Below are 13,939 nucleotides of genomic sequence, written 5' to 3'. Positions count from 1 at the left end.
GCAGCGCGTCAGCAGTACCATGTTCCCTCACTTCACTCTCAGTGATTCCTTTCTGTGGTTTGGAGTCACTACAGAAGGTCTGGTGGAGTTCATCACTATCACAATCACAATCACCATCACAATCACAATCACCATCACCATCACAATCACAATCACCATCACCATCACCATCACAATCACAACCAGAATCACTATCACAATCACCCGACGCACAAACGCCAGGCTAGTCTTCCTGGGGTCCTATCACTATCACAATCGCTATCGCAATCGCTATCGCTATCGCTATCGCAATCACAATCACTATCACTATCGCAATCGCTATAGCTATCGCTAGCACAATCACTATCACAATCGCTATCGCAATCGCAATCGCGATCGCGATCGCATTCGCATTCGCTATCGCTATAGCTATCGCAATCGCTATCGCAATCGCTATCGCTATCACAATCGCTATCGCTATCGCTATCGCTATCGCAATCGCTATCACAATCACTATCACAATCGCTATCGCAATCGCTATGGCTATCGCAATCGCAATCGCTATCACAATCGCTATCACAATCGCTATCGCAATCACAATCACAATCACTATCGCGATCGCATTCGCATTCGCTATCGCTATAGCTATCGCAATCGCTATCGCAATCGCAATCGCAATCGCTATCGCTATCACAATCGCTATCGCAATCGCAATCGCAATCGCTATCGCTATCACAATCGCTATCGCTATCGCTATCGCAATCGCTATCACAATCACTATCACAATCGCTATCGCAATCGCTATGGCTATCGCAATCGCTATCACAATCGCTATCACAATCGCTATCGCGATCGCAATCACAATCACAATCACTATCGCGATCGCATTCGCATTCGCTATCGCTATCGCAATCGCAATCGCTATCGCTATCACTATCACAATCACTATCACAATCGCTATCGCAATCGCAATCGCTATCGCAATCGCTATCGCAATCGCTATCGCAATCGCTATCGCAATCGCAATCGCAATCCCAATCGCTATCGTAATCGTAATCGCAATCGCAATCGCATTCGCATTCGCATTCGCTATAGCTATCGCTATCGCAATCGCTATCGCTATCGCAATCGCAATCGCTATCGCTATTGCTATTGTTATCGCAATCGCTATTGCTATTGCTATCGCAATCGCTATTGCTATCGCAATCGCAATCGCAATCGCTATCGCTATCACAATCACTATCACAATCGCAATAGCTATCACTATCAGAAGGAAGTTTATTTCCAACCAGTTTAACACACAAGGAATTTGAGGTGGTGATTGGTCCAATACAAAAGAAAGAATAATATTAAAGAAGTGGAAGAAAAGAGAAATACAACATAAAAACACATCAAAACTAACAGTTAACAATTACAACAAAGGCTTATTTCTCTGTTTTTATATTAATATTATTAATAATTCCCAGGTGAAACTACAAAAGAACAACGACCACCTCCAAAAGAGGAAATAACAACAATCAATCTTATAGAACAAAAACGTCCCTCCATCCATCAGAGTTTGAGACGATCGTCTCTGAGAAGAAAAGAAAATCAATAAAAATTAAAGCTGCAAGCAGCGATGAACGGGCCCTCGCACTCAAGGCCACCGCCCCCCATAAGCATATCAGAAATGACACCACCGACGACTTCCTATGTCAAACAATTCAAAAGTTATAGCAGAAAATCGGGACAACCAATCAGAAGAAGGGGCGGGGCTTAAGGCCAACGAAGCTTAAGAACTCAGTAGAATGTCGCATGACACCACCCACGACTTCCTATGTCAAACCATTAAAAAGTTATAGCAGAAAAAAGGGACAACCAATCAGAAGAAGGGGCGGGGCTAATTCAGGCCAATGAAGGTCAAGGACTCCATAAAGAATCTTATGACACCACCCAGGACTCTCTATGTCAAACCATTCCAATGTTATAGCAGAAAATCGGGACAACCAATCAGAAGAAGGGGCGGGGCTAATTAAGGCCAACGAAGCTTAAGGACTCATTACAGAGTCCCATGACACCACCCACAACTTCCTATGTCAAACCATTCAAAAGTTATGGCAGAGAAAAGTATTCTAGGGGGCGCTGTTGAGCCGTTAGGCCACGCCCATTAATGCAAACCATGAAATATCAAATTTATCACCACGTCTGGCTTGCATGCAAAATTTGGTGACTTTTGGAGAACTATCAAATATGGACCAATCACATGAAGAGGGGGCGCGCCTTTTGGCGTCTAGCGTTGCCACGGTAACACTTTTGAAAGAGAAAAGTAATGCGTGGTGTTGCAGGATGTAGACGCACATTTTGATGTATAACACACCTGAGTGCCCATTACGGTTCGGGCCGTATTAATTCTCAAATGAATGGCATAAATTGCTCCAAAATTACGCGATTAATTCAGAATGTCCAAAATGGCCGACTTCCTGTTCGGTTTCGGCCATGGCGCCAAGAGACTTTTCTTTTAGTTGCAACATGATACAGGAGTGTACCGATTTTCGTTCATGTACGTCAAACCGTATTATGGGGCTTGAGGCGCAAAGTTTTTTCTGTCTGAACCAATCAGATGAAGGGTGGGCGCGCTTTTTGGCGTCTAGCATCGCCACGGTAACGCTTTTGAAAGAGAAAAGTAATGCTTGGTGTCGGAGGATGGAGACGCACATTTTGATGTATAACACACTTGGGGGCACATTACGGTTCGGGCCGTATTAACTGCCGAAGGAATGGCATAAATTTCGCCAAAATGACACGATTAATTCAAAATGGCCGACATCCTGTTCGGTTTCGGGCATGGCACCAAGAGACTTTTCTTTAAGTTGCGCCATGATACAGGTGTGTACCGATTTTCGTGCATGTACGTCAAAACGTATCGTGGGGCTTGAGGCACAAAGTTTTCAAGGGGGCGCTGTTGAGCCATTTTGCCACGCCCATTAATGCAAACCATTAAATATAAAATTTTTCGCCAGGCCTGGCTTGCATGCAGAATTTGGTGACTTTTTGGGCACGTTTAGGGGGGCAAAAAGGCCCTCCTTTCGTCAGAAAAATAATAATAATAATTAAAGCTGCAAGCAGCAATGAACGGGCCCTCGCACTCACGGCCACCGCCCCCCATAAGCATATCAGAAATGACACCACCCACGACTTCCTATGTCAAACCATTCAAAAGTTATAGCAGAAAAAAGGGACAACCAATCAGAAGAAGGGGCGGGGCTAATTTTCACCAATGATGGTCAAGGACTCTATACCGAGTCCCATGACACCACCCACGACTCTTTATGTCAAACCATTCAAAAGTTATGGCAGAGAAAAGTATTCTAGGGGGCACTGTTGAGCCGTTAAGCCACGCCCATTAATACAAACCATGAAATATCAAATTTATCGCCAGGCCTGCCTTGCATGCAAAATTTGGTGACTTTTGGAGAACTATCAAATATTGACCAATCAGATGAAGGGACGCGCGCTTTTTCGCGGCTAGCGTCGCCACGGTAACACTTTTGAAAGAGAAAAGTAATGCGCGTAGTCGCAAGATGAAGACACACATTTGATGTATAACACACCTGGGTGCACATTACGGTTCGGGCCGTATTAATTGCCGAAGGAATGGCATAAATTGCGCCAAAATTACACAATAAATTAAAAATGGCTGACTTCCTGTTCGGTTTCGGCCATGGCTCCAAGAGACTTTTCTTTAAGTTGCGACATGATACAGGTGTGTACCAATTTTCATGCATGTACGTGAAACTGTATTGTGGGGCTTGAGGCACAAAGTTTTCCGGGGGGCGCTGTTGAGCCATTTTGCCACGCCCATTAATGCAAACCATGAAATATCAAATTTATCGCTAGGCCTGGCTTGCATGCCAAATTTGGTGACTTTTGGAGAACTATCAAATATTGACCAATCAGATGAAGGGACGCGCGCTTTTTCGCGGCTAGCGTCGCCACGGTAACACTTTTGAAAGAGAAAAGTAATGCGCGTAGTCGCAAGATGAAGACGCACATTTTGATGTATAACACACCTGGGTGCACATTACGGTTCGGGCCGTATTAATTGCCGAAGGAATGGCATAAATTGCGCCAAAATTACACAATAAATTAAAAATGGCTGACTTCCTGTTCGGTTTCGGCCATGGCTCCAAGAGACTTTTCTTTAAGTTGCGACATGATACAGGTGTGTACCAATTTTCATGCATGTACGTGAAACCGTATTGTGGGGCTTGAGGCACAAAGTTTTCCGGGGGGCGCTGTTGAGCCATTTTGCCACGCCCATTAATGCAAACCATGAAATATCAAATTTATCGCTAGGCCTGGCTTGCATGCAAAATATGGTGACTTTTGGGGAACTATCAAATATGGACCAATCAGATGAAGGGGGGGTGCGCTTGTTGGCGTCTAGCGTCGCCACGTTAACACTTTTGAAAGAGAAAAGTAATGCGCGTAGTCCCAGGATAGAGACGCACATTTTGATGTATAACACATCTGGGTGCACGTTACAGTTCGGGCCGTATTAATTCTCGAAGGAATGGCATATATTGCTCCAAAATTACGCAATTAATTCAGAATGTTTAAAATGGCCGACTTCCTGTTCGGTTTCGGCCATGGCGCCAAGAGACTTTTCTGTAAGTTGCGACATGATACAGTTGTGTAGCGATTTTCGTTCATGTACGTCACACTGTATTGTGGGGCTTGAGGCGCAAAGTTTTTTCTGTCTGAACCAACCAGATGAAGGGTGGGCGCGCTTTTTGGCGTCTAGCGTCGCCAGGGTAACGCTTTTGAAAGAGAAAAGTAATGCGTGTAGTCGCAGGATAGAGACGCACATTTTGATGTATAACACACCTGGGTGCACGTTACGGTTCGGGCCGTATTAACTGCCGAAGGAATGACATAAATTGCGCCAAAGTGACACGATTAATTCAAAATGGCTGACTTCCTGTTCGGTTTCGGCCATGTCGCCAAGAGACTTTTCTTTAAGTTGTGTACTGATACAGGTGTGTAGCGATTTTCGTGCATGTACGTCAAACCGTATTGTGGGGCTTGAGGCACAAAGTTTTCAAGGGGGCGCTGTTGAGCCATTTTGCCACGCCCATTAATGTAAACCATTAAATATCAAATTTTTCGCCAGGCCTGCCTTGCATGCAAAATTTGGTGACTTTTTGGGCACGTTTAGGGGGGCAAAAAGGCCTTCCTTTCGTCAGAAGAAAAAGAAAAAGAAAAAGAAAAAAAAAAATTCCTACAGATACAATAGGGCCTTCGCACTGAAGGTGCTCGGGCTCTAATAATAATAATAACGCGAAGAATTCCTACAGATACAATAGGGCCTTCGCACTGAAGGTGCTCGGGCCCTAATAATAATAATAAAAATTCCTGCAAATACAATAGGGCCTTCGCACTGAAGGTGCTCGGGCCCTAATAATAAGTTGTGCCATGATACAGGTGTGTAGCGATTTTCGTGCATGTACATCAAACCGTATTGTGGGGCTTGAGGCACAAAGTCTGTCTGATCTGAACCAATCAGATGAAGGGTGGGCGTGCTTTTTGGCGTCTAGCGTCGCCACGGTAACGCTTTTGAAAGAGAAAAGTAATGCGTGGAGTCGGAGGATGGAGACGCACATTTTGATGTATAACACACCTGGGTGCACGTTACGGTTCGGGCCGTATTAACTGCCGAAGGAATGGCATAAATTTCGCCAAAATGACACGATTAATTCAAAATGGCCGACATCCTGTTCGGTTTCGGGCATGACGCCAAGAGACTTTTCTTTAAGTTGGGCCATGATACAGGTGTGTACCGATTTTCGTGTATGTACGTCAAATCGTATCGTGGGGCTTGAGGCACAAAATTTTCAAGGGGCGCTGTTGAGCCATTTTGCCACGCCCATTAATGCAAACCATTAAATATCAAATTTTTCGCCAGGCCTGGCTGGCGTGCAAAATTTGGTGACTTTTTGGGCATGTTTAGGGGGGCAAAAAGGCCTTCCTTTTGTCAGAACAATAAGAAGAAGAAGAAGAAGAAGAAGAAGAAGAAGAAGAAGAAGAATTCCTGCAAATACAATAGGGCCTTCGCACTGCAAGTGCTCGGGCCCTAAAAATTCCTACAGATACAATAGGGCCTTCGCACTGAAGGTGCTCGGGCCCTAAAAAAAAAAAAAAAAAATTCCTACAGATAAAATAGGGCCTTCGCACTGAAGGTGCTCGGGCCCTAAAAAAAAAAAAAAAAAAAATTCCTACAGATAAAATAGGGCCTTCGCACTGAAGGTGCTCGGGCCCTAATAAAAACATGAAGAGGAAACTCGTTGATCTTATTTGAGTTTACAGAACTCAGCTGAGTCTCCAGGAAAGTTGTAAATCCAGACTCCAGCGTGTAGCGGCTGAGTGAAGGAGGTCTGGACTCTGTGGAGGAGGGTCATGGTTCCAGAGACGCTGTAGAAGGACAGAACTCCTGCTCTGTGATCCACGTAAACTCCTATTCTGGAGGAAGCAGGACTTGGGATGACGGTTTTGATGCTGTTGTACATGAATATATAACTGTCTGAGTAACATTCTAGTGACCAAGATTTGTCATTAGATCCAAATGAACTCCCCCCCCCTGATCTGCTGATATTCTTGTATGAAACTGCTACACCAACTCCACCTGCTGTCTTCTCCACCTCCCAGTAACGACGGCCAGTCAGACTTTCTCTACTCAGGACCTCAGAATAATAACTGAATCTGTCTGGATGACCAGAATAAGACTGAGGTTGGTCCATCCGAGTCGCCTTTCTGTTCTGCTCTGACAGTATCAGCCGTGTGTTTACTGTGTTTGGATCCAGAGTGATTTCACAGGAATACTTCAGGAATCCAGCTCTGCTCGTTGGTTCTGGTCGTGACAGTAAAACATCCACGTCAGCGACGGCCAGTGAGACGTTTGTCCACGTGTCTCTCAGGATGTCCTGTAGTCGACCTCTGACCTCTGACACAGCTGCTGCCACGTCCTGAAAGTACCTGTTGAGGCCAAAGTTAATCTTGGTTAGTCTAAATACACTTTGGGCCAAATCCACAAAAGGATTGCGCGGCTTTTGCGGCCGCTAAACCGGTGCAAATGAGACAAAAAGAGAGCGTCTAACTCACAAAGCACCCGCAAAGGGGGAATTGCACCACAAACTGCGCTGCCAAGCAAATAGTGGCATTGTGCGCCTGTGCCATTTGCATGCATGCAAATTAGTTAATATTCATACATTCGGCGCAAAATTGCCCCCTTTCTATGCAAATAAGCCTCATTGCAAAAAGCGCCTAATTCACAAAGGCCAGGGCTATTTGCCACACGCAAAAATAGTGGAGCAAATACCCTGTTTCAGAAGCGTGTATTAAACTGCGCGCAAACTCCTCATTCCCCGTCTGTCTCTGTTTCTCTCTCTCAATGTCATTCAAGCCTGTGTGATACTGAATGATATTAAGGGTGAAATCTATAGTCAGACATGACTGTACACAGGCGCGCAGGAAGACGTTTTTGCCAGGGGGTGCGGGGTGCGGGGGTTCTCCCTTAAAGGTATTGTGACATCATTTTTAACATGCTTTTAACACTATTAAAAGTCTTGGCCAACATCCCTCAAATGTGTCTAAAAGAGTGTAACAAGAAAAACTTCACTCTAGTACTCCATTCCTGGCTTTTTATGACAGTGTTTTTTTGCGCCGTGAAAAACGTTTCCATTTCCCCCTTTCCTGTCAATCATTGCGCCGCTCCTCCTCCGCTCCTCCTCCAAACCTCCTCCAGCCCACCCATACGCTCACAGCGGCGTCGGAGAGTTAAGCCGGGAACGGAAAAGCAGCAGGGAGAAGCAGTCCACAGCAAACAATCATAAAAATAAAGGCATGCAAGCAGCAGTGTCCCCTTATCTTAAGTCCAGTCAGTGGCCGCGGGTCTTCTTAGCAGTTTTCCTCCGGTGATTAGAACAAAAGAGGCTCTAACCAGCTCCGTGTTAAGCCTGATTTATGGTTCCGCGTTAAATCGACGCAGAGCCTACGCCGTAGGGTTCAGCGTATTTTGCGCGTCGCCGCGTAACTCTGCGCCGTAGGCTCTGCGTCGGTGTAACGCGGAACCATAAATCAGCCTTTATGGTGCGCTGGAGAGGAGAGGAGGCAGGGAGCTGGGTGGAGGGGGCGGTGATTTAGCGGATCGTTACGTAACGACCCGCCACCAAACCAGATGCGCCGTTTTTGCACAGTTATGCGGAAAATCCCAGAAAGCACACAATACACTGAATGTTAAAAGTTCGTTGTTTTTTGGGTGTAATTGATGTCAAGACACCCAACAAAACACAAAAAATCAAGAAAAATTTGTTTTTCATGTCACAATACCTTTAAGAAATCACTTGCCCCTCCCCTGCATGAAGAACAGCTGACAGTGCGCACAAGCTTTACCAAAACATAGCGAACCAACCATCTACAGTAAAAAAGGAACATGACTATATTATCATAGTCACATAGGCGGCGGGTGACAGAAAATATTTGGTGAAGCTATATAGCCTATAGGGAGGAATCCTCGCACGTGAAAATTTTGAAGTTTTTTTTCACCCAAAACAGTTGCATAACAATGATTTGAGCCTAATTTGACCAATATTACCGGCAGTGCAGTCTCCTCCTCCTCCCGGGTCATCGCTGCTCATATGGCCGGCTGGACCATCAGGTGAGCCGGTGTTAGACACTGGGGGGGTCGCTGACGCGGTGGCTGCAGCCAGGGCAGCGGTGCAGTCGCTCTCCTCCCACTCACTGTCACATTGGCAGCAGCTTCGGCAATGTTCTGTGTCTGTTTCTCTTTTGGTTTAAAAAATGAACGTATATCCATCTTGGTCTTGACTTGGAGCTTTGTGTTGTGTTTTGAAAGGAGCGCTGCTGGCTGTGCATTTGTAATTGGCGGACAAAAATGTGGATGTTTAAAAACAACATTTGCGGTTCTGATCACCTGAGCGGTCCAGGGGGGTGTGACTGGCTACTTTTCATTTTTTTAATTAAAATTACCCCTATATTCAGCCTTCATCTCAAATGTGGCTTACAATGTTGTGGAACAGAAACAGCAACCACAAATATTTATATATTTATAATCTTTTATTGTCATTTCAATTTTTCCAGGGGGTGCTGCAGCCCCTGCCGCACCCCCACTTCCGGCGCCTATGACTGTACACAGTCAGATCAAGTGGGGTTGTGGACTTATCTCGGATTTAAAAATAAAAATAACAGGAGCTCAGGATTCATCCATGTACAGTAAGGGGCTGCTTTATTACAAGCAATTCCACCATATAAACATATAAATCTAGAATGTGTGTGTTTAACAGCTTAATAATGTCATCACATATCACAACATATATCAGTCAAGACTCTCAGCTGCTGCTGGAGATGCAGCAGCTGGGCGGGTGGGCTGCCACCCGTCCCTTGAAATACGGAATTGTTACGTAATTGGGAATTAGAATTCATATAAAACAGTTTATTCCGTATTTCACAATCGTCCCATGCGCGTCTGTCACATACGCACACACTAGTTAAGCCTAATTATGCTTAAATAATGGTCCGCGTTAAATCGACGCAGAGCCTACGCCGTAGGGTACGCGGCGATGCGCACTGTACGGTGCGCCAGCCCGTACAGTGCTCTGCGTCGATTTAACGCGGAACCATAAATCATCCTTGAGCAGCACTGAGGGAGGAGGGAGGATGGGGAGCGGGGCTCTTCGCACAGTGTCCTGATTATTTGTAATACAGGCTGAGCCTACCGTTAGTTCTTAAACTGTAAAAAAGCTGGGGGGGGCTAAAACATGAGTTTGAAAAGTGGGGGCATGTCCCCCCTGTTCCCAGTGGAAATTGCGCCCTTGCGCCTCATGGCGTTTTATTTTCACTCGCTTTATTTTTTATTTCTGCAGTTTTCATTGTGGACCAATGTGTGTGCAGAAATATGGAGAACACTGGAAACAGCTCCGCTCACTCACTCAGACAAGTGCAAATTGCACTCAGCCGCAAAACTTTATGGGCGTGTTTGCTCCGGTATATCATTAAAGAAAAATCTTTTGTGAATAGGACCTTAAAGCGGGGCAAATTGCGGGCGCTAATGCAGCGCAATTCACAGTGCTATTTGCGGGCGCAATCTGTTCTTTGTGGATTTACCCATTTATTTACTTAATCCTTTATTTGAAAGAAGGCGTATATGCATTGGTTTGTGGGGACCTGGTGTTTAAGTTAAGTTCAGGCCTTGTCTCCGCGCCTCCTTTCTTATGTCAGAGCGTCTGCAGTGATTTAATTAGTGATTAATGATTTAATCAGTGATTAATGATTTAATGAGTGATTAATGATTTAATTAGTGATTAATGATTTAATTAGTGATTAATGATTTAATTAATGATTAATGATTGAATTAGTGATTAATGATTTAATTAGTGATTAATGATTTAATTAATGATTAATGATTGAATTAGTGATTAATGATTTAATTAGTGATTAATGATTTAATCAGTGATTAATGATTTAATCAGTGATTAATGATTTAATCAGTGATTAATGATTTAATCAGTGATTAATGATTTAATTAGTGATTAATGATTTAATTAGTGATTAATGACTTAATTAATGATTAATGATTTAATTAGTGATTAATGATTTAATCAGTGATTAATGATTTAATCAGTGATTAATGATTTAATGAGTGATTAATGAACCTGCAGCTGGAGGGAAGAGAGTGAGAGTGGGAAGTGGGACAGTTTTTGACGCAAAGGGCAGATCGCAGAAATGATAATAAGATGCTTTTTGTCTTTTTATGGATCCTTCTTGTAACAGTATAATCTGCTGAATTATTAATAAATTGCATCAACTTGGAAGTGATTTTTGAGTGATTTTTTTTGTTTTTGACTGTGTTGACCCGCTCAGTAGCGGCTCACAAACGTTTGAAAGAGAAGCCGCAACGTTAGGTCAAAAAACTCTGCTATGATGAAGAAGAATCAAGGACGGACATGCTGCATGGACACACCGGAGGTCAGAATCTGGACCGGTCGTGAGTAAATCAGAGGAATGAACAGCGATGTTCACGGATACGGATTTATACGGATACGGTTTATGGATTGCTGAAGTTATGGCAGAATCTAGGAACTATCAGATATCGACCAATCAGAAGAAGGGACGGGGCTAATTTGCACCAATTATGTTCAAGGACTCAATACCGAGTCCGATGACACCACCCACGAGTCTTTATATCAAACCAAAAGTTATGGCAGAAAGTAGGAACTATCAAATATGAACCAATCAGATGAAGCGTCTATCGTCGCCACGGTAATGCTTTTGAAAGAGAAAAGTAATGCGTGCCGTCGCAGGATGGAGACGCACATTTTGATGTATAACACACCTGGGTGCACGTTACGGTTCGGGCAAAGAAACGGCCGAAGAAATGGCATAAATTGCGGCAAAATGACACTTGCGCTTTTTGGCGTCTATCGTCGCCACGGTAACACTTTTGACTGAGAAAAGTAATGTGCGTCGTCGCAGTCTCACATAAAAACGTACCCTGCCTATGTTGGTCCAAAGTGCAAAAACGTAGAGAAACGTTACAATAATAGCTCTTGAATTGTTACATTTTTCCTGCCTATTAGTTTTGCGTCCAAGTCACGTGACTGCGGACATTTCTAATTTTTTAGTGTACAAAATCAATATTTTGAGTTAGTTTCTGCATAAAAATGCGTTTTGATTACATTTCTAGCGAGAAATATATATTTTACTTTCAATTCAATTCAATTCAATTCAATTTTATTTATATAGCGTCTAATACAACAGATGTTGTCTCTAGACACTTTCCAGAGATCCAGAACATGAACATAAACATAAACATAAACATAAACCCCCGAGCAATTATTATATAAACAATGGCAGGTAAAAACTCCCATAGTGGGAGAAAAGCCTTAAGCCAAACAGTGGCAAGAAAAACCTTGAGCAGGACCAGGCTCATAAGGGGGGACCCTCCTGCCGAAGGCCAGGAGGCTTTCATATTCACTCAGTGAATGTACATAATCACTCGCTTGCTCGTTGTTGCAAAGTTTCTTCAGATCTGGCCAGAATAAAGCCTGATTTATGGTTCCGCGTCACACCAATGCAGAGCCTACGGCGTAGGTTACGCAGCGATGCACACCGTACGGCGCGCGTCGCTGCGTACCCTACGCCGTAGGCTCTGTGTCGATTTAACGTGGAACCATAAATCAGGCTTAATGTGAAGCTGCAACGTTTTCAACCTGATCTCACAAAAATCCGTGAAATGCCCACGACCTCTCACCACTATTTTCCGTGGCAACAGCACGGAAAATGGTCAATTCCGTGTGAGCACCACGGATCTTGTACCTATGCGAAGTCAATTGGGATCCGTTGTCAACCGTTTCCTACTTCTAACCAATCATAAGTGGTGCTTTAACCTAACCAGACCTTAACCAGAGCGTCGTCCAGCCACAAAATATAATTTTTAATGGCTTTTCAACCAGGGAGTGGAAACAGGCGATATTTAAATTCATTGTTTTAACCATTCTCCCATTTCGTCAACCACAGGGAATTCCCTGGGCGTCCCCTCTACGTCATAGCATGACGAGCGGAGATCCTGATCACGTGACGAGTGCCCTGACGTGCATGTCAAAGTAAACGGTTAAATATGTTGTAAATATGCAGTACCTGAGAGGACGGATGCTGATGCTGGAGGAGTGTGTGAGAGGACGGATGCTGATGCTGGAGGAGTGTGTGGACTGACTGAGTGGTGACAGTGAGGGGTAGTTGTGGAGGAACTGGTTGTGGTCCTCGGTGTCTGTGAGCTGCTTCATCTCAGCGTCTCTCCTCTTCAGGTCCCTGATCTCCTGCTGCAGCTTCTCCTCCAGCTCTCTGACTCTCCTCACTTCAGTTTCCTGCTGGGATCTGATCTGCTGCTTCACATCAGAGCTTCTCTTCTGGAGGAGAGAGATCAGCTCAGTGAAGATCTCCTCACTGCCCTCCACTGTTTTATCAGCAGACTGATCGATGGCCTCCACCTCCTGCTGAAGCAGCTTCACATCTTTCTCTCTTTCCTGGATCTGCTGCTGGATTTGTTGTCGACTCAGCTCCATCTCTCTCTGCCTCTCCGTCCTTTCTGCTGCAACTGAGACCGTGTCGTGGCCTTTATGTTCATCCACAGAGCAGAGATAACAGATACACTTCTGATCAGTACGACAGAACATCTTCCTCACCTCACCGTGACGGGGGCAGATGTTGTCCTGCAGGTTCTTGGAGGGATCCACCAGCTGGTGTTTCTTTAGTGGAGCCGCATCACGGTGAGGTTGAAGGTGTTTCTGGCAGTAAGAGGCCAGACAGACCAAACAGGACTTGACAGCTTTCAGTTTCCTCCCAGAGCAGACATCACAGGCCACGTCTCCAGGTCCAGCATAGCAGTGATCAGCAGGAGCAGCTTGGAGTCCAGTCTTCTTCAGTTCCTCCATTAAATCAGCTAACATGGTGTTTTTCAGCAGCTCAGGCCTCGGAATAAACGTGCGTCGACACTGAGGACAGCTGGGGAGTTTCTTCTCGCCTTCATCCCAGAAGTCCTTAATACACTTCATACAGTAACTGTGTCCACAGGGAATAGCCACCGGATCATTTAAAAGATCCAAACAGATGGAACAAGAGAATTTAACTGGGTCGAGCTGGTTTTCCTGCTGCGCCATCGTCCTCTTCGTAGCAACTGTCAGACAGTTTAACCTTCCCCTGAACAAAAACTCTGAGGAATGAAGGATTGCTTCAGTCAGGGGCGGGGCTGAACACGATAAGGTCAGATATCTCGCCACCTGGCTGCACCACGTGACTGATTCAGCGATTAAACCCTCGGGCTCCGTTCAAAGTTCAAGTTCAAGTTTATCTATATAGCACTTTAAAAACAACAACAGCTGACCAAAGTGCTGGACAAGTGAAGAAAAAT

The 13,939-nt window shown here is 44.7% G+C and overlaps 1 protein-coding gene across 1 annotated transcript; it reads right to left on the bottom strand.

Annotated features, from left to right (window-relative positions):
- Window positions 1–6,308: 6,308 nt before the first annotated feature.
- On the bottom strand, window positions 6,309–13,705 carry LOC133459413 (tripartite motif-containing protein 16-like). The gene is made up of 2 exons (XM_061739310.1): window positions 12,706–13,705; window positions 6,309–6,993 (listed from the first exon to the last, which is right to left on the bottom strand). The coding sequence occupies exons 1-2, from the start codon at window positions 13,686–13,688 to the stop codon at window positions 6,309–6,311; spliced, it is 1,668 nt and encodes a 555-aa protein (XP_061595294.1). The 5' UTR covers window positions 13,689–13,705.
- Between the last annotated feature and the right edge of the window lie 234 nt (window positions 13,706–13,939).

Source organism: Cololabis saira, chromosome 14 (assembly GCF_033807715.1).
Source record: "Cololabis saira isolate AMF1-May2022 chromosome 14, fColSai1.1, whole genome shotgun sequence".
NCBI classification, from domain to species: domain Eukaryota; kingdom Metazoa; phylum Chordata; class Actinopteri; order Beloniformes; family Belonidae; genus Cololabis; species Cololabis saira.
The sequence above is the reverse complement of the archived record's forward strand: the minus strand, read 5'-3'. Positions and strand labels throughout refer to the sequence as shown.

Bases quoted from the DNA above. Each gene is read 5' to 3' on its own strand.
- LOC133459413 (XM_061739310.1), bottom strand. From the start codon at position 13,688: ATGGCGCAGCAGGAAAACCAGCTCGACCCAGTTAAATTCTCTTGTTCC. The intron at 6,994-12,705 runs CACACACTCCTC...CTTTGGCCTCAA, and splicing joins AGCATCAGCATCCGTCCTCT to CAGGTACTTTCAGGACGTGG.